The sequence below is a fragment of the Formica exsecta genome, unplaced genomic scaffold (genome assembly GCF_003651465.1).
Source record: "Formica exsecta isolate Colony F162 unplaced genomic scaffold, ASM365146v1 scaffold98, whole genome shotgun sequence".
NCBI classification, from domain to species: domain Eukaryota; kingdom Metazoa; phylum Arthropoda; class Insecta; order Hymenoptera; family Formicidae; genus Formica; species Formica exsecta.
Genome location: NW_021853741.1, coordinates 1,494,237 through 1,515,288, shown reverse-complemented (window position 1 = coordinate 1,515,288; position 21,052 = coordinate 1,494,237). Strand labels below are relative to the sequence as shown.

The following is a 21,052-nucleotide window of genomic DNA, read 5'->3' as shown; positions in this document are numbered from 1 at the left end:
TAAATAATTTATTTAATAAACGATTAATATATCACGGAGCTTATCGTTATGTTAATTATTCGGATCTGTGATTAGACTATTTTATTGCGTGTTCTCAATCCGAATCTTATTTAGATCATCGAAAAGTCGAACGAAAAAACATCAGACAAAATATATTTAATTTTAAATATTTTAAAATAATTGTTGCCTAAAAAGTAAAAGAAAGAGAGAGAATTAATAATTAATTATATCAAATTATTTCCCGATACTTGTCGCGATCACATTTAGAAAAGGAATTTGACGGTGCGTCTCGCACTATTACATTACTGTTCGAGTGTCGCCGTGCGAATGATAAAACCGTAAGTCGTAAACAATAGGGCGCTATTGTTTACGCTGCCAAGACCGCATACCATACGTTATTGATAATTCGCAGCCAAAATTATTTTGTGTATTATGACGTATATACACGCGAAATATTTTATTATACAAATATTTTAAATTATAGATCGATTATTTAATAAACGATTAATATATCACGAAGCTTATCGTTATGTTACTTACTCGGATCTGCGATTAGATTATTTTATTGCGCGTTCTCAATCCGAATCATATTTAGATCATCGAAAAATCGAACAAAAAAATATCGGACAAAATATATTTAATTTCAAGTATTTTTAAATAATTGCCTAGAGAGTAAAAGAAAGAAAGAGAATTAATTATTAATCTATTATATCAAATTAATTAATTATATCAAAATATTTCCCGATATTGATCGCGATCGCGTTTAGAGAAGAAATTCGACGGAGCGTCTCGCAAAACTACTTTCCTGCTTGAGTGTCGTCGCGCGAATGATAACAGAGTCGAGGTATGTTAATGATAGCGCGTCAATGTTTACGCCGCGCCGCCAATGCCAAACACATAGTTGTTGATATTTTGTTGCCGAAATATTTTTCATACTATGACACACACATATATATATATATATATATATATATATATATATATATATATATATATATATATATATATATATATATATATATATATATATATATATATATATATATATATATATATATATATATATATATATATATATATATATATATATATATATATATATATATATATATATATATATATATATATATATATATATATATATATATATATATATATATATATATATATATATATATATATATATATATGCAGAATATTAAATTATAAAAGTATCTTAATTTATAAATTAATTATTTATTTATCAATTAACATATCACTTTCGTTATGCTAATTACTCGATCCTTAATATTGTTATATTCTTAAATATTGTTTAATTGCGCGTTCTCAATCCAAATTATATTTAAATAATCGAAAAGTTGTACGAGAGAAATAGAGCATAGGACAAAATATCTTTACTCTAAATATCGATGGAAAAAGTTATTGTTCGTAAAGATCGCAACAAAATGATAATTTATAATTTAGATTTCTGTCACTTCGATTCTACTTTGAGAAAGATTCTTACTTGCATTTTATTGGTTTGAGAATAATTTTATTAATGAGATTTTTGCGATTAAAATTACATCAAACACACAACATAAATCAGATCATTTTTAGTTAAACTAATAATAAAAAGTTGAAATAAAGGCTCTGATATTTAATATATAAGTAAATAATGGGCTAATTAGGAGCCTGACGCGGTAAATAATATGCAGGTGTTATTTTCCATGTGTTTCTTGTTTATTGGACATATTTTGATCCTAGGTTCGGATCTTCAGCATATATATTATCATAGCATATATATATTAGGCATCTGCTTGGAAAGCTACTCAAGATGCGGGATGACAAAGAAAGCATTATGTGACTTTTTGTCTCTTTCTGTTATAGGCCTTCTTTTTTAGTGGTAGAATCACTGTCAAAAGTCTATGGTGGTAGTGGTGTCGACTATATATACATACATTAGTGCAAGAGCTTAAGAAGAAAAGAGACAAAAGTCACACAATACCCTCTTTGTCATCCCGGACGTTTACGCCAGGCTTATATGAGAAAGCGCGTTCCACTATGTATAGAGTTCAGTGGTTCCATTTGAAATTTCGAATCGTTTGATTCGAAACCTCAAGTGGAACCACTGAAGTTCCACTTGAAGTTTCGAATCATTTGACCAATCAGGGCGAAAGGAGCAATGTTTTCTTTTTCTCTGATTGGTCAATCAAACGCTTCGAGACTTTCGAGAACGCACCTATGGTAATAAGTGGGCGCGTTCAGTAGAGAAAACCGCTCAGTAGCAATCGAACGTGATTGGCTCTTACTTTTAGAACCAACAAATCAATGTCGAGTGTTGACAAGATGATAACTGAGCGCTTTCTCTGCCGAACGCGCCCAGTGATAATAAGTTTAATGGCGCTAAAAGAACGATAAGGTTGTGCTAGGTTACGGCATTTTGAATTTTCTATGCGGAAAATGTCTAATCTTATTTTCGAGAAAACACGCGAAAGTCGTGATGCATAACGTTATACCACGGGAAGGAGTTTGAGTTACGCGGAGCGTCACTGCAGGAAACTACGTGGAGTGAAGATTTGCCGGTGAAGATTTGCTCTTATCAAGGTTAACTGGTCAACTTCAACGAACAAGATGATCGAAGTTGACAAAAAGGATTGCAAGAAACTCTTGACGCAGCGAATGTTGCTGGCTGTCGTCTCGAGTATAATATTACAATTTCTTCTAGTCTACTGCCTCGTCCTGTTTACAAATCTGAGTACAGATTACGTACATTGGCTTCAGAACACGTGGACAACTGTAACGTCACTACGAATGTGGATTTATCTCCTCATTTTCGCCGCGGTGACCTCCTTACAGGGTGTTTTCTGCAGCAAGATTTATCTCTACAGTCCACCATATTATAAGAGCAGATTTGTCAAATTGTGTGCAACTCTCGCAATTCAAAACTTATGTCTGAAAGGCTCATATATCATTATGGGTGGCATTTTGGTCTGGTTGCATTTGTCATTGAAAGGAGGAACGTACAGTTCCTTGACTGCAGATTGTAACATCGTGTATGGAACATGTTTGGTGGAGGAATATTATTTTCTACTATTCAGTGGTTTATGGAGTGGATTATATTTCTCCATTAAGATTAATGACTCCATGAAGTATTTCCGGTTTTCCATTATAGCGCAGTCTAAATTTCTCCGACTGAAACAAGGAATTTACACTATGCTTCCAAAGCTAATGGTTTCCTCTACATGGTCGACTCTGTATTACATGGCTATTTACTATTTTCTGGGATCGTACTGTCGAGGAGTACTGTTGTCTGTGATCTCAATACAAACAGAAGTCGAACCTTTAGACAATATGTCTAGATTGCTAAATCTGACATTAATATTACAATTGTGGCTTCACCAATTTATATTCATACTGACTACAAGCAGCACTTACTTGTTGTTTGAAATATATCTGACCGAATGGATTCCATTTAAATTTGGTTCAAGCGATGCATACAGTGTGAACGCTACAGAATTAACGCTTATAGATGCACTATCGATGGACAAGATACCGATAATGCAACACTTGGGTTATCTAGATTTAGTCACCTTAGCCCAAAAGGAGAAAATAAGAAGAGGAATGTTGTTTACACTCAGTCAACCAGGTGGTCATCCATACAACTGGAATTGCATTGTGCAAAAATGCATGGATGTTCTTAAAAAATTTTCATGCGACTTCAATGCTATATCCATAAAACCTCAAGAGCAACAATTTTGTTATAGCGCGAATGTATTGACAGCAAGAATCGCGCCTGCACGACCTGTACAAAAGGATCATATATATCATATGCGGAAGTTAGTACCGGATGTAACGCCGACGGTATCAACAGAAACAGAGACAAAGGAAGTTCCTTATAGTGGCATGTTTATCCAAAAGTTTATTAAACAGAAACGAGATGCTTTTGTAGCATATTTACTTTCTAAGCCACTTATTAATTACATCTTTGGTGAACAAGATGATAATAAAATCCGTTATCTATTATTCAATGGACAACTAGTGATTTGGGCAGCCGAAGCTATTTCATCATTATCGGTGTTTTCGCTCAGTGAAGATTCTTATGGCGTTGTACAAAAAGATGTGCCAAACATTATCAATACTTTGTTATCGGTGAAGCAGGTTTTGGATAAATTGCAAAAATCAGCTGTATTAGCAAGAAAAATTCAAGCTGATGATAAATTTACTAAAGAAATTTTTACGTCTTTAAGAAGTGCTATCAAACGTAGTCTGTATAGAATTGTTACAAACTTTGAACCATATATCAATGATTTATCCCTTGAATCTTTGACAATAGAACAACTGCAAAGCTTTCTTAATTATAGGGAATAGTTTGTAAATATTAGTACCAAGTGTGTGCTTATATATATAATATAAAACTGTAAAAAAAAAACTGCATTTCAGATTAATTATGATTGAATGAACTACTTTTTTTCACTTAATTATGTAATTACACAGTTTCAATATAAATTCTTTTTTTATACTTTGTGTTCACGAGGAAAAATAAAATATTCTAGAAAAAAGTAATCATAGATATCTATATTGAAATATGTTATTTTACTGGGGAAATATTAAGTTTTATGTATGTGTCTTTAAAAATACAAATATGCGCGGGAACAGCAAAAAAAATATTTTTTATTATGCATATATATTTTTCAATACTAATTGGTAATATAATTGTATGTCCATAATAAATATCAATATTTTTTCAAAAAAAAAAGTTTTATCATTAATAAGCCTCAATTTTGAGAATTGTATGTTATATAAAAATGCTAAAATTTCGAATGTATAAAACATTTCGGTTTATTGTGTTGATTTATTTATAGTTATTATAAAAATATTTACACGCGCGATATATGAATAATTCATATGCTATATTACATTTTTTTTAAATTTTGTACGACACTTAAATTATAAAATAATTTCTCTCGTAGTTTAAGCCAATTATTCATTTGCGCCTCTTGGATTTTTCGCAGATAATCTCGTAACGCCTCGTTTTCCGATATCGTAGTACCGTGCCACTTTAAGAACACCGCCAAATAGGCTTGCGACAATTCGAAATCCGTCTGTCGTTTTATCATGTAATGAAGCATCTTCATGAATTGTAACATCGACAATTCCGCGGAACTCTCGTCCAGAGATAGCGATTGAATCTCGAAATCAATGTCGCTAGGATTCATCGCTTTCAATTTTTCTACTGCATCTGAAAAATTATCAGTCGTGGTGGTTGATTGCAAACTTTTATTAAACGGCGTGAAATTTTGTAAAGCGGAATGAACACGCGAGGTTTCGGTTTTGTCGGCACTCTTTACATCCGTGAAATCGAAACGTAATTGTAACGACGGAATCGTGGGTAAGAAAAACGGCGCTGTCTCGGGAGCTTTTGGCGGTTGTTGTGGTTTATTTCGCCTTTTAATAATATCGATGTCAAGTAGATTCTGCCATCTTGATTGAGCCACGGCAGACATAGTTATGAGATCACTGTCGAGCTGATCGGGAGACGTGTAATCTGGCTCCACGGCGACGACATCATCCTCGTCAATATTCTCCTTAGCTTCTACTGAAGAGCCGGGAAGTAATACTTCGGGTATCATGTCGTCCTTACTGATGGCTTTCAACGATACATGTGAATAGAGCATACGATTTGACCATAAAAAGATTCCCATGTTATGTACATGTGCGGTCGCAAGAAATTCTGCTGTTGGAGAGAAATTTAAAGATATGCAAGCTTCAGGAACCTGTACAAAAAAATACAAGAGATTTATAATTTATATATTTTCTGAGATGCAGCGCTTCTTACTCCAAGTAATATAAAAAAATCGGATAATACCAAAACAACTTTTATAAAGAATTTTACAAGAAATGAAAATATATTCCAAAATAAGTCGTGTATATATAAACGTTTATAATTTTTAAATTTGAGATGTCTTTGAATTTTTTAGATTTGCATCGTATATTATTTTTATCTATACTGAAATTCGAAATATATATGATAGTAAGATCAAGTTTACCTGAAAGATATCTATTAAGTGTGAAGATGGTATGTCCCAAGTGCGGATTGTGCAATCCATAGATGCTGTGATTAACCATCTAGAATTAGGATTGAAACACGCATCCGTTATTCGTCCCTCGTGTCCTTGAAAATGCCGAACTATCGTTCTTGTATCCAGATCCATTAACACAATATCAAAATTTTCTAAGGCTATAGCTACGAGGGAACTCTCATTGTGATATCGTATCCATTCGATCGATTCTTCCAGCTTTAATATCGTCCTTGCCGTTGTTATACCTGTAATAATAAAGATTACGTTAAAATATATTTAGGAAAAATATAATTTTTTTTTATAATATAGATACCTTTGTTAGGTTTAAAATCCCAAAATTTGATTTTCGCGTCTCTGCCGGCAGTAATGACAGTTTGATTCAAATCATCAACCATGATGCCTTTAACAGGACCCTCATGAGCACCGTTCTGTTTCCCATAGGATGCTCTATGGATTCCAGATTGAATGTTAAATCTATCAACATGACCCGTGTTGTAACCGATCACAACAAAGTTTCCGCAGCTCGTTAAACATAAGCTGGTCGCGCAGGCATTGTAATTATTTTTAAATCTCTCGGGGAGCAGTTTAAGATCACCCATCTTCTGCAGATGAGACGACCACGTAGTGACTACACCCAAACCAGAATGAGTAGCCGCTATGTTGCACCATTCTTTCTCTCGCGTTACTTCGTACGCAAGCTCAGTTATCGGTGGCATTAACAACGGATCGTCGACCGAAAGACTTTTCTTCTTAGACGCTTTCCTATTAAACGAGGCTCTACCTAGACTCTTGTTCAGTATCTCCGTGACAGTGGAAAACAACCGGAGGGATGAATCGCCGCCCGCGGTCAACAGATAATTACCATCGTTCCCGTAAAACCGAACGATCGTCGGAGGTTCGGCGTGACCCTCTCTTATCCTCAAGAGTCTACCCGCTCCATCGGCCATATCGAATATCCACAGCTTTAGAGAATTGTCAGGCGACGATGAAACCAATAGCGATTCGTTCGGTATGTATCTCAGACCTGTAACAGCGGCGTCGTGGGCATTGCACAGTTGACTCTCCACTGTATGTTGCTCCAAATTCCAAAATACGATTTGCCCGCCTAAACTACCCGTTGCCATGATGGGATGGCCGTCCGTACGAAAGCTGATGGATACCACTGGGCCCCAATCTTGCACCAGTTCAAAGAGGGTCTCATCGTACTTGAGATTATGCAGAATGATCCGACCGTCATTCAAACCTATCGCAACCACATCTATCGCAGGCGCTTGCTCCAATGCTGTCACGCTGCTATGCCATCCTTTAAACATGTAGATCATTTTCATCGATTTGATGTTCCATAGTTGCAACTGACCTTGTTCGCTACCCAGCAAGATTTTATTCATATAAGTGTTGGGATGTATCAACGTGGTTATTTTGAAGACGTTATTGCTGAAGTTCAACTCCAGAACCAAACTCTCGTCTTTAATGTTCCAGACCTTCAACGTGCTATTCTCATCAATGGACAGCAGATGAGCACCAAACGGTAAAAGAATATGTACCGCGCAGTCGTGACCCTCGTACGTGTGCTTCAACTCCGTTCCCCTTCGCCACGCGTAAACTTTATTCGCGCTGGCCGTATATACGTGAAATGTGTCCGTAACCAGGCAAGTGATGTCGTCGGCGTGCATGCCCGACACGCTCAGCAAAGTGAAATGTTTACATCCATAAGTGTGAAACTCTCGGCCCACGCAAGTGACGATGAAATGCTCCTTCCTTCTGAGGATGTACCTCGTCACTAAAGGTATGTGATTACTAACATATCCGAGGGCACGATTCCGTGCGAATATCCTACTCTGCACCATTGTGTATCTCGATTCTTCTTCTTTCTTTAATTGGCACCTGCCCTCGATCGAGGGTCAATACGGCCAGAACCTAGCGTATAATGTATACAGAAGTGGCGTTAAGTGGTAATACAAAGTCGTTAACAACAATAAAAACACAAAAATCCTCTTAGAAGAGGAAAAAGTCCAAAAAATAAGGTCTAAACAAAGGACACACGTGCAACACGTCAAAACACGTCCGTACTCGACCAAGGCCGCAATGAAAGTGATGTATCTCGATTAAAAGACCTCGAAATTGTTTCTTTTCGAAATTAAAAGAGTATTTTTATCACTGTAAAGTTATCTAGCACATTTACATCTAGACTTATAATTATATGAACTTCTCTATTTCTTTTTTTTAAGCGAGGTTAGGTTTAACCATACTCATGCTTCGCGTGGAGTAATCACGGTGGTTACCATATTAAAATCATGAATTATGCGACAATAAGATGAACATGCAATGTGTCCAATCAGACACATTACCTATGGCCAGTTGAAAATAGAATTCTCTGATTGGTCAATTGTGTTTGTTACCCTAGGGACTGGTGAATATGTCCGTTTCGCTCTGTGCAAAGAAATATATGTAGCTAAAACAAATGATTGTCAAAAATATTAACACACGTGAAGACATATGATGATTGTAGCTGATGCGGCATTTATAAAAAAAAAGATGGATGCTTCTGTTTATAAATAATTGTAGCACAGATATATTTTCTAAAATTTACTGATTAAAATAAATATTTCATTTAATCTGACCCCTGTTCTGACAGTGAAACGAAAAACGTATGATGACAAACTTGTCCAAAATGATCAGTTTTAATGTTGATTTCTAACCTTTAATGATTCAATAGTCTAATAGTGTTTTATGAGAAAAATCTATGTAATTTGTTTTGTAATTTTTTTTTTTTTTTTTTTTTTAATAATCGCTACTGTGTATGACAATAATAATAGACAAAAAGAATTCCTTCTTGAAACTAAGAATCTCAAGTTCGAAAAATCAATTGATTAGTTGCACAATTTCCTGGGCATTGGGTTCAAGGTCTAATGAGATTGAATTGTAAATCAAAATATTAGAGAGGCGTATTCTGAAAGTAGAAGTAATTTTAATGTACTGTCCTGATATGGCAAATACTGGTTTGTTAGTTTTAACAAATCCTGCAAAAGTGAGAAGATTACTACCTGTGATTAAGGAGCATGTTTTGAAAACACTGTATATTCAATATCTTCCAGAGAAGAATATTTTTGCGCCAGGAAATTATAATATCGTGACATCGCAACAGAGAGGCTCTCAATATTCTAAGAATATTGCAGACATATATGTAAACACTTCCACAATTGCCTCTCGACTCGATATTCGTGTTTTACTCACCAATATGAAACATCCTGGTAGATCTATCATAAACACTAAAAAACCAGTGGAGATAGTGATCTTCGATCAAACGTGCAGTAAGAAAGAGGCAGATGCGTTCATACAAGATTGTTTAGCTAATACATCGATGGATTATAGCTTTGTTACTTGTAATTATGAGCAAGAGCAAAATGATCACAAAGACGCAGAATGTGCTGTACAGAATGTAACTACTTACAAAAATGTAGTGTTAGGTGGCACATTTGATCGATTGCACAATGGTCATAAGATTCTATTAAGTGAAGCTGCTCTACGTTGTACAGAAAAGCTTACTGTTGGTGTAACAGACACTAACATGCTTTCTGGTAATGATTTCTCTTATAACTTGTATTTTTTAATCTTTCACACAACGAGAGAGAGATAATATTTTTGAATAACTTTTAGATAAAAAAGATTACAAGACAATTTAATACAATACTTTTGTACAATTAAAAATAAATAATAAATATTTCCAGGTAAATTACTGTGGGAGCTTATACAACCGTGTACACAAAGAATAAATGGAGTTAAAGAATTTTTAGAAGATGTAGATCCATCAATAACATGCAGTGTTGTTCCTATTAATGATTTATATGGACCCACTAAAGAAGATCCAACATTTGAGATGATTGTTGTGAGTGAGGAAACAAAACGCGGAGGTGATAAAATCAATGAATTACGTTTGCAAAAAAATTTAAGCAAACTGTACATTTATGTGGTAGAATTAGTAGGGGATGAATCCTATAATGAAATTGAAGAAACAAAGATTAGTTCTAGTAATCACAGGATACGGTTACTTGGTACAAGACTGCAAGCACCTGTAGGTTTTCTACAAAATATTTACAATGCGATATAATAATAAATCATAAAATAATAATTGGTTTACACAAATTTTTGTGTAACTGGATGTATAAATTAATTAATAATCTTTTATTTCTTTTATTATAGAAGATAAATGATAAGCCCTTAAAACCATATATTATTGGTTTAACGGGCGGTATCGCAAGCGGAAAATCTTCAGTTGCTGAAAAATTGGAAAAACTTGGCGCTGGCCTTGTAAATTGTGATAAACTAGCTCATGACTTATACTTACCTGGAAAAGATTGTTTTCATGCGATACTTAAACATTTTGGTTCTTCCATTCTCAACTCAGATGGATTTATAAATAGAAAGTTACTCGGTGACATAGTGTTCAATGATAAGGTATGTATATATATATATATTTATACAACATCTCGTACATTTTAGTTTATTATTACTTACCATTTAATTTAATGGAGAATTACACTTATTTTAGGAGCAATTGGAAAAGTTAAATAAATTAATCTGGCCTTTAATTCTGCAACAAGCTAAAAAAGAAATAGATGTTGTTTATTCAAAGGGTTATAATATCATTGTGATGGAAGCAGCTGTTTTGATTCAAGCTAAATGGCAGAATGTATGCCATGAAATTTGGACTTGCATCATTCCACAAAATGAGGTTGGTTCTTGTCTTTCAGATAAATTATGTTTGCCTATTTATATTTAATGATAGAAATTAGCTATGTCCCATATATATACATATATATCATATACATTTTTTACGCTTCTCCAGTTATGCTTGCATAGAATATTTGTAACTGTTAACGTAACATTAATCTCTTTATCAGTTTATATTTTAATTAATGTATTTACAGGCTATAAAACGAATAATGAATCGAAATGAATTATCTGAAGAAGCAGCAAAGTTGCGAATTGAAATACAACCGAGTAATACAGAGCAAGTTAAAGAAGCCAATGTTGTCATATGTACTTTATGGTCTCATGAAATTACACTAGAACAAGTAGAAAGAGCATGGAGAGAATTAACAGCAGCTTTAGCCAAAGAAAATAAATCTTAATAAATTTTCCATATATCCTATAATCATGGGAGAATTTAACTTTTATTTGTAAATAATATTTGATCATTATTCTGTGATACAATTTGTAATTAAAAAATATGATATGAAAGAAATACTGGTGATCAGGTAAATTGTCGGCAATGTAACTGACAATACAATAGAATAGATATTAATAGCATAAAAGAGAGTGTTTTTCATTATTTACATAATTGCTATAAGAGATGAATATATATTATTTAGCAAATAATATATTGTCACTCAATATCAATTTCTCTTCTTTGTTTTCTTGCAGTTTTGTCATTAAGGTACTTAGGAACAATCGAAAATCAGTTTTTAATTTATCTCCACCATCATCCACGTTACACTTGACATGAGAGACATTAGAGAAGCTAGATGCTTTAATTATATAAAATTTAGAAATTAATAATACACACAAGTTATTCTGTTTTATACTATTTGAAAAAAATATTGATGTAGAATTATGTATGCGCATTTATCAATATCTTTTTATATTATTAATATACTTACAAACAATTTTTGATGCACTTGATGTAGCATTATCAGAATCAAAGAAGAATATTACACAATTGTTTGGCCCCAGTTTGGCTTCGCTAACGAAATAATCATAAAATTCTTTCAGCTGTCTCGAAGAATCCTGCGTTTTTGTACTGTATACAAGTATCACACCATGTACGCCTTTACGTATAGCTGGCCAGCAGTTTTTGAATCTAGAAAATATATTCCTGTCTTTGTCTTTTGTTTAAAATCCAGTATTGCGAAAATACATGTCATTTTCTTTATACTTGTGATCTCCACTGCAATCCCATAGCTCGATGTCCCTCGAAATGTGTTCATTATTTACCTCAATATCGTTTATTTCAAATTCCAATATTCGAACACCTCGAGTTGGACGATAGTCATACGGAATTTCGGTAGCATCTGCCAGAAAATTTGCTATCGTGGTCTTCCCGCTCTAAATAAATAAATAAATACATACATGCACACTATATACTTGTGTGTGACCATTATTTCAATTATTATATAATTATAATAATCCGATAATAAAACATTTCACATCCTTTCCTAAGTACTCATCATGAATATTTAATCAAAGGAGAATTTTCTTACCTTAGTTGGTCCTATCATTACCAATTTTAATGTATACATTATTTGACAATGACTGTCGCAAGAATACTTGTATTATATATACATCTGATGTGAGCATACACAACAATATAGAATGTATTATTGTTTGGCAATTGTTACTATAGTGACCATTGCTTGATACAGTATAATCAATCTAAATAAGTAATCACGGATCACAGGTATATACATGATTAGAACAGATTTTGGAATCCCGATTATAAAATTCTTAAATAATTAAAATAATTTGAGAATTTTTATCTATGCATAAAGAATAAACAAGAGTAATAAATATATGACTTAAAATGATGATACAAAATTTATTATTTTAACATGAAATATAGCTAAAAATATGCGCATTATAACATATTATATCAAAGAAAATTACAAAAACTATTTTTTATTGAATTTAAATTATATCTATTTATTTCGTGATAAAATTCTACAAACGAGCTTTACCTAGTTATAATAAAATGTTTGCAAGTGCATTATAAAATACATGACAAGTACACCAAATGAATATGTCACACATCTAATAAAGATTTATAATTTTATTGAATACACATTAATATATTCATTACATTCATTACAATACTGTCTTTTTAACAATATACATAGTACTATGTAGTACGGTAATCAATTATGTGACCAATGTCATTATTACCGTAATCAACACATGATTATAATAAAAATTTCATCTCGATTTCTATGAATAATTATTATATTGTAAAGTACATTTTTTGCTATATTGTGTAGTAAATTGTTCGGTGAAGTTCTCCAAATTTTAAATAAGAATATGTTTGATTTTTCAAGATATGCACATTAAAGAATATCTTAAATATAAGATACGTCCACTTCTTATAAGTTTTACTTGAATGTAATTAAGTATTCTAAAAGTGAGCTAAACACGAATTCACCCATGAAACTCAATTATAAAAACACAAAATGTGGATGTATCACATATGTGTTTAATATCATATATACAAAGTGTCTGATAATAATCGCCCCACCCGTAATGAGCAGGTAGAGCTGGTTAAAGTAAGTAGGAAAGTCCTCTACCATTTTGCAATAATTTTTCTTCACAATAATTAATGAGAAATTAATTAAAAAAGATCGACCAATGCGCGAGTGTAAGCGCACAGCGAGAAGAGACAACCAGTATACGGTTGCTAGGCGCGCGATGAAGTTTTGGGAGAAGCGCTCTACAAATGACGATTACGACGAGCGGTACATAACGCTGAATTCTCTTGTTCTAGCAACCACATATCAATGGGGCCGTCCTTACTCGCCGCTAATACTCGCGCGAATTGATCAATCTTTTTAAATTAATTTCTCCTTAATTATTGCAAAGATCGCAAAACGGTACAGGACTTTCTTACACGGTTTAACTACGGTTTAACACGGTTAACCGCTCTACCTGCACATTACGAGTGGGGCGATTATTATCAGACATCCTGTATAATCAATATATAAAATAAGTTACGCAACTTAAATGCGTCATAACACTTTTACAGTTAATAATAGGAAAAAAATGATAAAAAAGATAATTGAACAATTTCATATATTTACAACTAAAAAAATTATAAAACTAGAACTCTCAATGTGAAACACAAATTTGAATTTATTGGACTAGTAAAAATCAGATGCGGATGGTAATGCATCAATTTCAAGGAAAATCAATTTTTCATTGAAATTAATTAATTATGCACAAATTTTTCTTGGTATGATACCAAGTATTTGAATAATCTCAATTCGAGATCAATTATTATAGATTTTCAGAGGAGTTGGAGGATTTACGATAATAAATTATTATTTAAGTATTTGGTATTGTATCAAAAGAAATTTGTGTGCATAATTAATCAATTTCAATGAAAAATAATTATCTTTGAGACTGACTCACTACCATCTGCGTGTGGCTTTTACTAGTCCGATAAATTTAAATTCGTAATATCTTTATATTATTTTTCTTATTGGTATGTTAAGGATTGTGCAAATAATACGCACATGTAATTTTTAATAATAATTATAGATAATTTATATCATTATAAATATAATTGATATTAATAAAGAATATTTGATAATTAATTGTAAAATAATCACATATTAATATAAAGATATATCTATTAATATATCTTTTTTTTAATAAACGACACTATTTTTGTAAAAAACAAAATCATATAGAGAAAATAACTTCATAGAAGATTAGAAATAATTAAATCATTCAAAATTGCGTAACTTATAGCGAATTCGGTGATACCATAGTGCGCATAAAGGTAATCATACACAAATTTACAATAACAAATAATTAATTCTAAGAGAGCTATTATTATTGTTATTCAATATAAATAATAACTCATATTTATTATAATTATCTTAATGTTTTAATTATACTTATGCTTATATCGTAAATTTTTGTACAATAACCTTTAATGTGCACAATAGTGTAAAAGTAAATTGCAAGAAGTATACTAAAAATCCAAGATTGTTAATGTGTAAAAATAAGACATCAATGTACACTACAGATATTATAGATATAATTATCTATGATTTGTCAACAAAATTATATTTCATGTCCGAGATTGGGCTAATTAAGAGCCAAACGCGGTAAACAATGCGTGGAGTTTTGTATATGTTGAGAAGTAATTTATTGTAAGTTTCGGTTCTGAATTCGGACCATGCTTTGCAAATAATATTAATTGAAGCGTGCATGTATAGTTATGTCTCGGCCCCTGTGACTTCCAGTACCAGGTCTCGCGGATATAGTCCGAATTTTCATGGTTCCACAAAATCAGAACCGATATATTTCGTCCTTTACGGCTGGAACCGGAAAGAAGCGCAGTATGTGTGCACGTCCGTGAGTGTGCGGAGCGCCACAGCCAGACACATACACACGTCAATTAATATTATTTGCTAGGAATGGTCCGAATCCAGGACCAAAACGTACAATAAATTACTTCTTAACATATACAAAACTCGCGCATTGTTTACTGCGCTTGACTCTTAATTAACCCAATCTTTACTCTCGAATATTTAATATCAGAGCCTTTTACTTTAATATATTTCATGCTTTGTTGAAAAAAAAAAATTTATTTGTGATGTTATATTACGAATAAAACTTTATACATTTTAACCAACTACCATATTTTCCTGTTTGGCGGCATCTTCAGGATAGGTTAAGTTGTATAACGCTAACAGTGCTGCCTTAGCCGATGCCTTTTTGGCATCTTTTTTATTTTTAGCTGTAAAATAAAAATTTTTATTTATACATTAATAATAATGGAAACATCTTGCAATAATTGCTTCATAAAGCTATACACACCTGTCCCTGAATATTCAATTCCATCAATTTCAACAGCCAAAGTAAACATTGTATTTGGTGGATTACCAACACGGCTGAGTTCTACATATGTTAGTCCAGGTTTCATCTGATTCAATAACATAACTGGATGTATATTTACAGGATTAGGTGGAAGTTCTTTTTGAATGGGAGTTTTAGGTGCATTAGGATTATCTTTTTTGGCTCCTTTTGTAGCTGGTAAACCAGGTCGTGGAACTGGGACTGATGTTCCTTGATTATGCCATTCAAGGAAAAGTTTATAAAGCGCAAAACTGGCCAGTGAACTCCATGGAATTTCGTCTTCAGTATTAGTGTCCATAGGAGTGCTATCCTCATTCATGCTGTCTTCCTTTACTCCATCTGAAGATGAATTAGCTTGTCCATCTGATTCAGCATCTATACGTGCTTTCATAGATGCTGCTGTCATCTTTTCAAGTAATAAAGCTTTTAATGCGTTCTCGGCTGCGTTTTGACGAGCAAGTGGTTTAGATAATCCTTGTCCAACGTAAGTTTTACCATCAAGCTGTAATAATATAAATTAGGTTAATACATTTGATACATTTGAAAGAGATGAGTTTTTACACGCATATCAGCATTGTATATTAGATATTAAATAGTATGCACTGTAAAAATTATAATAGAACTTTAATTAAAGTGACAAAAGCATAGTGTGCAAAAACTGTTCCATAGTGTTACCTCAGCATGAACGAGATAAAGAGAATTTGTCATAGGTCCTTGAGTTTCAGGGAATGTAAATTGAACTCCGGCCTTCATCTCGTTCAAAACCATTATTGCATTTTTAGGCTGCAAAGTTTTTCTTAGTCGCTGGTTCATACGAAGACGTTTCAATTTTTTATTTACCTTAACTAAAAAAAATGTTTATATCAGATGTGTTAAATGTAAGAATACGAGAATAATTAGGATTTATTATATATGTCAGTATAGAAATTCACATTGATTACAGGACAATCAATGCTCAATGGTATAATACCAGAGCACTCGATGTTCCCGAATCTTCAAATTTGCGCAGTGAAATGTCATCATCAAAAAAAGAAAAATTGATTTTATATTACAATACAAACGATAAATGTACTGTTCAAATTCTAATTTTTTTTTAAGCTATTTATACTCTTAAGTTTTGGCAGATTTGTTTAACATTACATGATTCTGTAATTGAAGATACATATGAATAATAATTTTATATTCATACAATTGTTTAAGTCATCAGAGAATTTATAATTAAAAATTTGCTTAAAATTTAAATATTGTGACAAGATTATATCTTTGTGATATGTTTTTATATTATAAATATATAGTAAATATTTAAATTAGAATTCTAGAGATAGATATATATAAAATTGTATATCTCTGTATCTAATTTATAATTAATTTGAAAATATTTACATCCAGGTATTTTTCTTCGCCATCTTGGTTGAACATCTTGCATTTCAATATCTGCATCTTCTGTCTTTATACTATCATCATTAACATCAGAATTGTTATTAGTAGAATCGGAGAATAGAGTCGGAGCAGGTACTACTGGAGGCACACAAGGCTGAGAAGTCACGGGCGTAATTTGCGCAGCAGTTGTAGCTGGCTGCACAAATGTTGGTGTACTTTGTTTTAAGATTGGCTTCAATCGTTGTGGCAATGGAGGCGGATTTGGTGCCTGCTGCTGTTGGGGTTGTTGTTGCATTTGTTGCTGCGGCGGTGGCTGCTGTTGTAACATTTGCTGCTGTCCTTGTTGCATTTGCGATTTTAATTGTGTAGGTGCCATAGTTGATAAAGGCCGAGTTGCTGCAGCTGGTGGCAATTGCGCTGGCTGTTGTTGTTGCTGCTGCTGCTGCTGCTGCTGCGGCTGCGATTTGAAGCCTTGTGAGTTTTGTATGTTGCCTTGTTTGTAATTGCTTTGTTGATTGGACGTAGATTGCGATGCTTGGTAACTTCCTTGTGTATTATACTGTAAAACATAGGGTGGGTCGCCGCTACACAAGGAACCTCTACGGTTGTGCTACCCCACCAAGGTCTAGCATCGTATGCTAGAACCATTAAACGCTACCTCCATAGCTCATACCAACCATGTTACCTTTACTGTGGCCAACGTCTCTTTACTCATGACTGAGCTAAGTTTTTGTTGAATTAAAAGTATATTATGTATTAATAAATAGTATTTATAATATGATAGACTCTCCTATAAGAAAAAGCATGATAAATAATGCTTTTCTATTGTGTGGGTACCCAAATTAAAATACATTTAAAAAGTGAAAAGAGATTGTCAGAAAAAACGTTAATATTATTATGTAATAAAATTATATTATAAATTAATATAAATATTGAAAATAATAAAATCTGATTTCTTATTTGGTTTAAATAAAAAATTTAAGAATCGAAATTAAAGATATCATGCAATAAGTAAAATGCTTACAATGATATAGCATTTCTACAATAGTAAAATTTGCTTAGACACGAGTTCAGCACGAACTACCAAGAAAACGGCCTACGGTAGGGTATGCTATGTGGGTAACTGACGACCTAGTCCCTGGTCGAATGCACCTCCTCGGTATTGTTGTATAGCTACTAGTACCTGCGTTGCAGGGGAGGGGAAAGTAGGGACCACTAATTAGTATGTGCAAGTGAAACAATCTTGCTGACAGCAAATGGAACTCATATTTGGATTATGAATAAAAACTAACATATTATATACATTGGCATTATTGCATTGATTAGTGTGTGTGTCTCATGTACAATCAATATTTTAAATCATTATTTAAAAATGCATATTGTAACACATTATAGTACTAATTTAAATACAAGATTTATGATATATAAAAGTCAACTTTATTTAATTATTTCTTGACAGTGTTAAAATTTATATTAATATATTTTATATATAATTGAACACATACAGACATACACAAATAAATTTTTGTTGTAATATAAAAATAATATCTTTCTAGAAGTGTATGTATGTTTTAAGAATAATAATATCGACAAAAGTTAGAAAGAAAACAATTTTATATGTAATGAATATCAATCATCGAACAACAGAGATAGATTAATATTATTTAAACAGATTTTAAATTTTAAACTGACAAACTGATAAATTGAAACTGAAAATTTCAAACAAAAAACATTTGAACTGAAAAACTGACAAACTTGATAAATTTTGTTAATGTTTATTTTTCGTATTTATTGATGCAGAAGATTACATAATGTGGAATATTTTTTTATATTTTTAGAGAATAAGAAATATATATGTGAAAATTATATCTATATAAATATATATACATGGGATATTTAATTAACTGTATTATGCCCCATTTTCTAAGGAACTCTTGACGATATCAAGAAACACTTTTTTTAAATTTTATCGAATAGTTTTTTTTTATATTATGTAGTAAAATAGATATTAAAGCCATTGTAAGGGGCAATTACAAAATTTTTAGTGAAATAGTAATTAAATTCGGATAAAGTTCCGAAAAGAGCTTATCTCCGATTTCGATGAAACTTTGTGAAAAGCTTCCTTTCAGGTTAAAATGGAAGTCTCTAAAAGGAATTTTGGCGACTTCTATAAGAAAGTCATTTTTTAAGAGAAAATGATACCGAATCGGTAATTATTTACATTAACGGACACCTCGCCGATGATCTTGACCTTTACATATGTTGTAAGGCTGAGGTTACTAATTAATATTTACTTTGTTTTATTTGGCAGAAAAATTCCCAGCCAAAATTCCCTTTAGAGGCTTCCATTTTAACTTGAAAGAAAGCTTTTCACAAAGTTTCATCGAAATCGGAGCTAGATTCTTTTCGGACTTTTTCCACCCTTAAATTCTTATACATTTTTAAAGATCTTATTTTAATCTAAATTTGATAAAATTTAAAAAAAGTTTATATCGATATCTTTAATAGTTCCTTAAAAAATGGAACATAATAAAGTTAGTAAAACACTTGTATATATACATATATATGAATGTGTGTGCGTGTATGTATTTATTTTTTTATTTTTGGATGAACCACATACATAATGAATAAATAAAATATTTTTAACAATTAATGAGTAACTGCTTTTGTTTCTTCACTTTTTTTATGAGTATAATTATAAAACTAACTTCTATTTTTGATCAATTTTAATACTTTCAAGAATAATGATAAATACATGGGTTTTCTCTCTAAAATAAAATTTTTCCAAAATGTAATATTTTTATCTAATTTTTAAGTATAGATTATCTGTTTGTTAAGGAGAGCATTATTATTTTAATTACTTTTTAATGTATTTTTCAGTGACATTCTTTTCTTTACATGAGATATAAAAATGCTTTAATAATTTAGTTAAACTTTAATGCACACATATTATATTGTCATAAATTTTATACATGTATTATTATAATACACCATATTATTATATATATATAGTGTATTATCTGGTTGTTACTAATAAATTAAAAAAAATGAATCTAATAAAATTCTGCAAAAATAATTTGTTACATTAGAAACAAAGTTTTTATATTTCTCTTTAATATAAATTATATTTTTGATGTATATATATATGCATATGTAAACTAATATTAAATTATGTTATTGAACAATATATTAAGGAAGAAATAGAATTGTATTATATATTATGTAAATAGGTAAAATTGGGACAACTTATGAGGCAAATTAAGCATATCATTTATATGCCATATATAAGAATTAATTACATATAATAATGCTCTTAATCTTTTTTCTTTATCTCCTTTCTACAATTGTTAAAAAATTTGTATAATGTTATTTAAATGTAACTAAACGAAAATTATCTTAATAGAATAACATCTTATGCAACTATTGCTATTTTCTTCGAGAGCAATGTTTGTGACTATGTTTTCATATAAAATAAAATACTTTCAAGTTAAAATTATTACATTCAATAATCTTAATTAATTATTATATGTATATATGTGTATGTATGTGTTTTGAAACTACAATAATACCTTTGATATATATCTTGTATAATAATACCTTTACTGCACCTTGCATAATTGTTTTATTTGTCTTTATTTATCTGTATATGATATTGTATGTAATATATTATTGATGTAATATTATTATTGTATATGATATATTATTGTATGTGATATATTATTGATATGTGTATGTATAAACAACAGACATTATTATAGATAGAAAATATGGATATTATTGTAGATATTATTATAGATATAAAAAAAGAAGAAAACTTACTGGCATTGGATAGGACCCTTGAACTTGGGAATTGTTTGCATTCCGTGCTGCAATACAAAATCATTTATTAATACTTTATAAGAAAATATAACATATTAATGATATTGCGAGCAAGGAATTTATTTCCGAAATTTATTCAATTCTCTAAATATATATATATA

The 21,052-nt window shown here is 31.4% G+C and overlaps 5 protein-coding genes across 11 annotated transcripts in view; 2 read left to right on the top strand and 3 right to left on the bottom strand.

Moving 5' to 3' along the window:
- Window positions 1-2,339: 2,339 nt before the first annotated feature.
- Window positions 2,340-4,542, top strand: LOC115245490 (nucleoporin NDC1). The gene has a single exon (XM_029823842.1). The coding sequence runs from the start codon at window positions 2,611-2,613 to the stop codon at window positions 4,345-4,347; it is 1,737 nt and encodes a 578-aa protein (XP_029679702.1). The 5' UTR covers window positions 2,340-2,610; the 3' UTR covers window positions 4,348-4,542.
- A 280-nt stretch (window positions 4,543-4,822) lies between these two features.
- Window positions 4,823-8,342, bottom strand: LOC115245496 (WD repeat-containing protein 36). Of its 4 annotated transcripts, none has more exons than XM_029823850.1 (4): window positions 8,309-8,342; window positions 6,373-7,976; window positions 6,027-6,304; window positions 4,823-5,753 (listed from the first exon to the last, which is right to left on the bottom strand). In XM_029823850.1, the coding sequence occupies exons 2-4, from the start codon at window positions 7,904-7,906 to the stop codon at window positions 4,893-4,895; spliced, it is 2,673 nt and encodes an 890-aa protein (XP_029679710.1). In that variant the 5' UTR covers window positions 7,907-7,976; window positions 8,309-8,342; the 3' UTR covers window positions 4,823-4,892. The 4 variants fall into 4 exon arrangements, with proteins under 4 accessions (XP_029679710.1, XP_029679712.1, XP_029679708.1 ...); XM_029823852.1 differs by lacking the exon at window positions 8,309-8,342 and adding an exon at window positions 8,242-8,258; XM_029823848.1 differs by lacking the exon at window positions 8,309-8,342 and adding an exon at window positions 8,103-8,204.
- Window positions 8,343-8,610: 268 nt separating this feature from the next.
- Window positions 8,611-11,374, top strand: LOC115245427 (bifunctional coenzyme A synthase). 2 transcript variants are annotated; one of them, XM_029823736.1, is made up of 5 exons: window positions 8,611-9,637; window positions 9,788-10,131; window positions 10,263-10,514; window positions 10,609-10,791; window positions 10,988-11,374. In XM_029823736.1, the coding sequence occupies exons 1-5, from the start codon at window positions 9,031-9,033 to the stop codon at window positions 11,189-11,191; spliced, it is 1,590 nt and encodes a 529-aa protein (XP_029679596.1). In that variant the 5' UTR covers window positions 8,611-9,030; the 3' UTR covers window positions 11,192-11,374. The 2 variants fall into 2 exon arrangements, with proteins under 2 accessions (XP_029679596.1, XP_029679595.1); XM_029823735.1 differs by having other exon boundaries at window positions 8,616-9,637; window positions 10,260-10,514.
- LOC115245430 (intraflagellar transport protein 22 homolog) lies at window positions 11,218-12,748 on the bottom strand. Its single transcript, XM_029823741.1, has 4 exons — window positions 12,320-12,748; window positions 11,995-12,164; window positions 11,720-11,919; window positions 11,218-11,587 (listed from the first exon to the last, which is right to left on the bottom strand). The coding sequence occupies exons 1-4, from the start codon at window positions 12,356-12,358 to the stop codon at window positions 11,424-11,426; spliced, it is 573 nt and encodes a 190-aa protein (XP_029679601.1). The 5' UTR covers window positions 12,359-12,748; the 3' UTR covers window positions 11,218-11,423.
- Window positions 12,749-15,401: 2,653 nt separating this feature from the next.
- The window catches only part of LOC115245428 (double-stranded RNA-specific editase 1-like), a 7,019-nt gene continuing 1,368 nt past the window's right edge, over window positions 15,402-21,052 (bottom strand). The window contains exons 2-7 of one of the 3 annotated variants that reach the window (XM_029823739.1): window positions 20,892-20,938; window positions 18,097-18,255; window positions 17,076-17,631; window positions 16,368-16,537; window positions 15,654-16,194; window positions 15,402-15,573 (exon numbers count right to left, since the gene is read on the bottom strand). In XM_029823739.1, coding sequence (XP_029679599.1) covers window positions 15,461-15,573; window positions 15,654-16,194; window positions 16,368-16,537; window positions 17,076-17,448 — 1,197 coding nt within the window. In that variant the 5' untranslated portion in view covers window positions 17,449-17,631; window positions 18,097-18,255; window positions 20,892-20,938 and the 3' untranslated portion in view covers window positions 15,402-15,460. The remainder of the gene's footprint in view (window positions 15,574-15,653; window positions 16,195-16,367; window positions 16,538-17,075; window positions 17,632-18,096; window positions 18,256-20,891; window positions 20,939-21,052) is intronic. The other 2 variants (XM_029823737.1, XM_029823738.1) reach the window with 2 other exon arrangements.

What these genes read in the sequence shown, in the direction of transcription:
- LOC115245490 (XM_029823842.1), top strand. Translation starts at nt 2,611, where the DNA reads ATGATCGAAGTTGACAAAAAGGATTGCAAGAAACTCTTGACGCAGCGA.
- LOC115245496 (XM_029823850.1), bottom strand. Translation starts at nt 7,906, where the DNA reads ATGGTGCAGAGTAGGATATTCGCACGGAATCGTGCCCTCGGATATGTT. An exon ending in GGATTTTAAACCTAACAAAG is followed by an intron (nt 6,305 to 6,372) that starts GTATCTATATTA and finishes TTATTATTACAG; the next exon opens with GTATAACAACGGCAAGGACG. An exon ending in ACTTAATAGATATCTTTCAG is followed by an intron (nt 5,754 to 6,026) that starts GTAAACTTGATC and finishes TTTTTTGTACAG; the next exon opens with GTTCCTGAAGCTTGCATATC.
- LOC115245427 (XM_029823735.1), top strand. Translation starts at nt 9,031, where the DNA reads ATGTACTGTCCTGATATGGCAAATACTGGTTTGTTAGTTTTAACAAAT. An exon ending in AGACACTAACATGCTTTCTG is followed by an intron (nt 9,638 to 9,787) that starts GTAATGATTTCT and finishes AAATATTTCCAG; the next exon opens with GTAAATTACTGTGGGAGCTT. An exon ending in GCATCATTCCACAAAATGAG is followed by an intron (nt 10,792 to 10,987) that starts GTTGGTTCTTGT and finishes ATGTATTTACAG; the next exon opens with GCTATAAAACGAATAATGAA.
- LOC115245430 (XM_029823741.1), bottom strand. Translation starts at nt 12,358, where the DNA reads ATGTATACATTAAAATTGGTAATGATAGGACCAACTAAG. An exon ending in GATTGCAGTGGAGATCACAA is followed by an intron (nt 11,920 to 11,994) that starts GTATAAAGAAAA and finishes TATATTTTCTAG; the next exon opens with ATTCAAAAACTGCTGGCCAG. An exon ending in AAGTGCATCAAAAATTGTTT is followed by an intron (nt 11,588 to 11,719) that starts GTAAGTATATTA and finishes ATATAATTAAAG; the next exon opens with CATCTAGCTTCTCTAATGTC.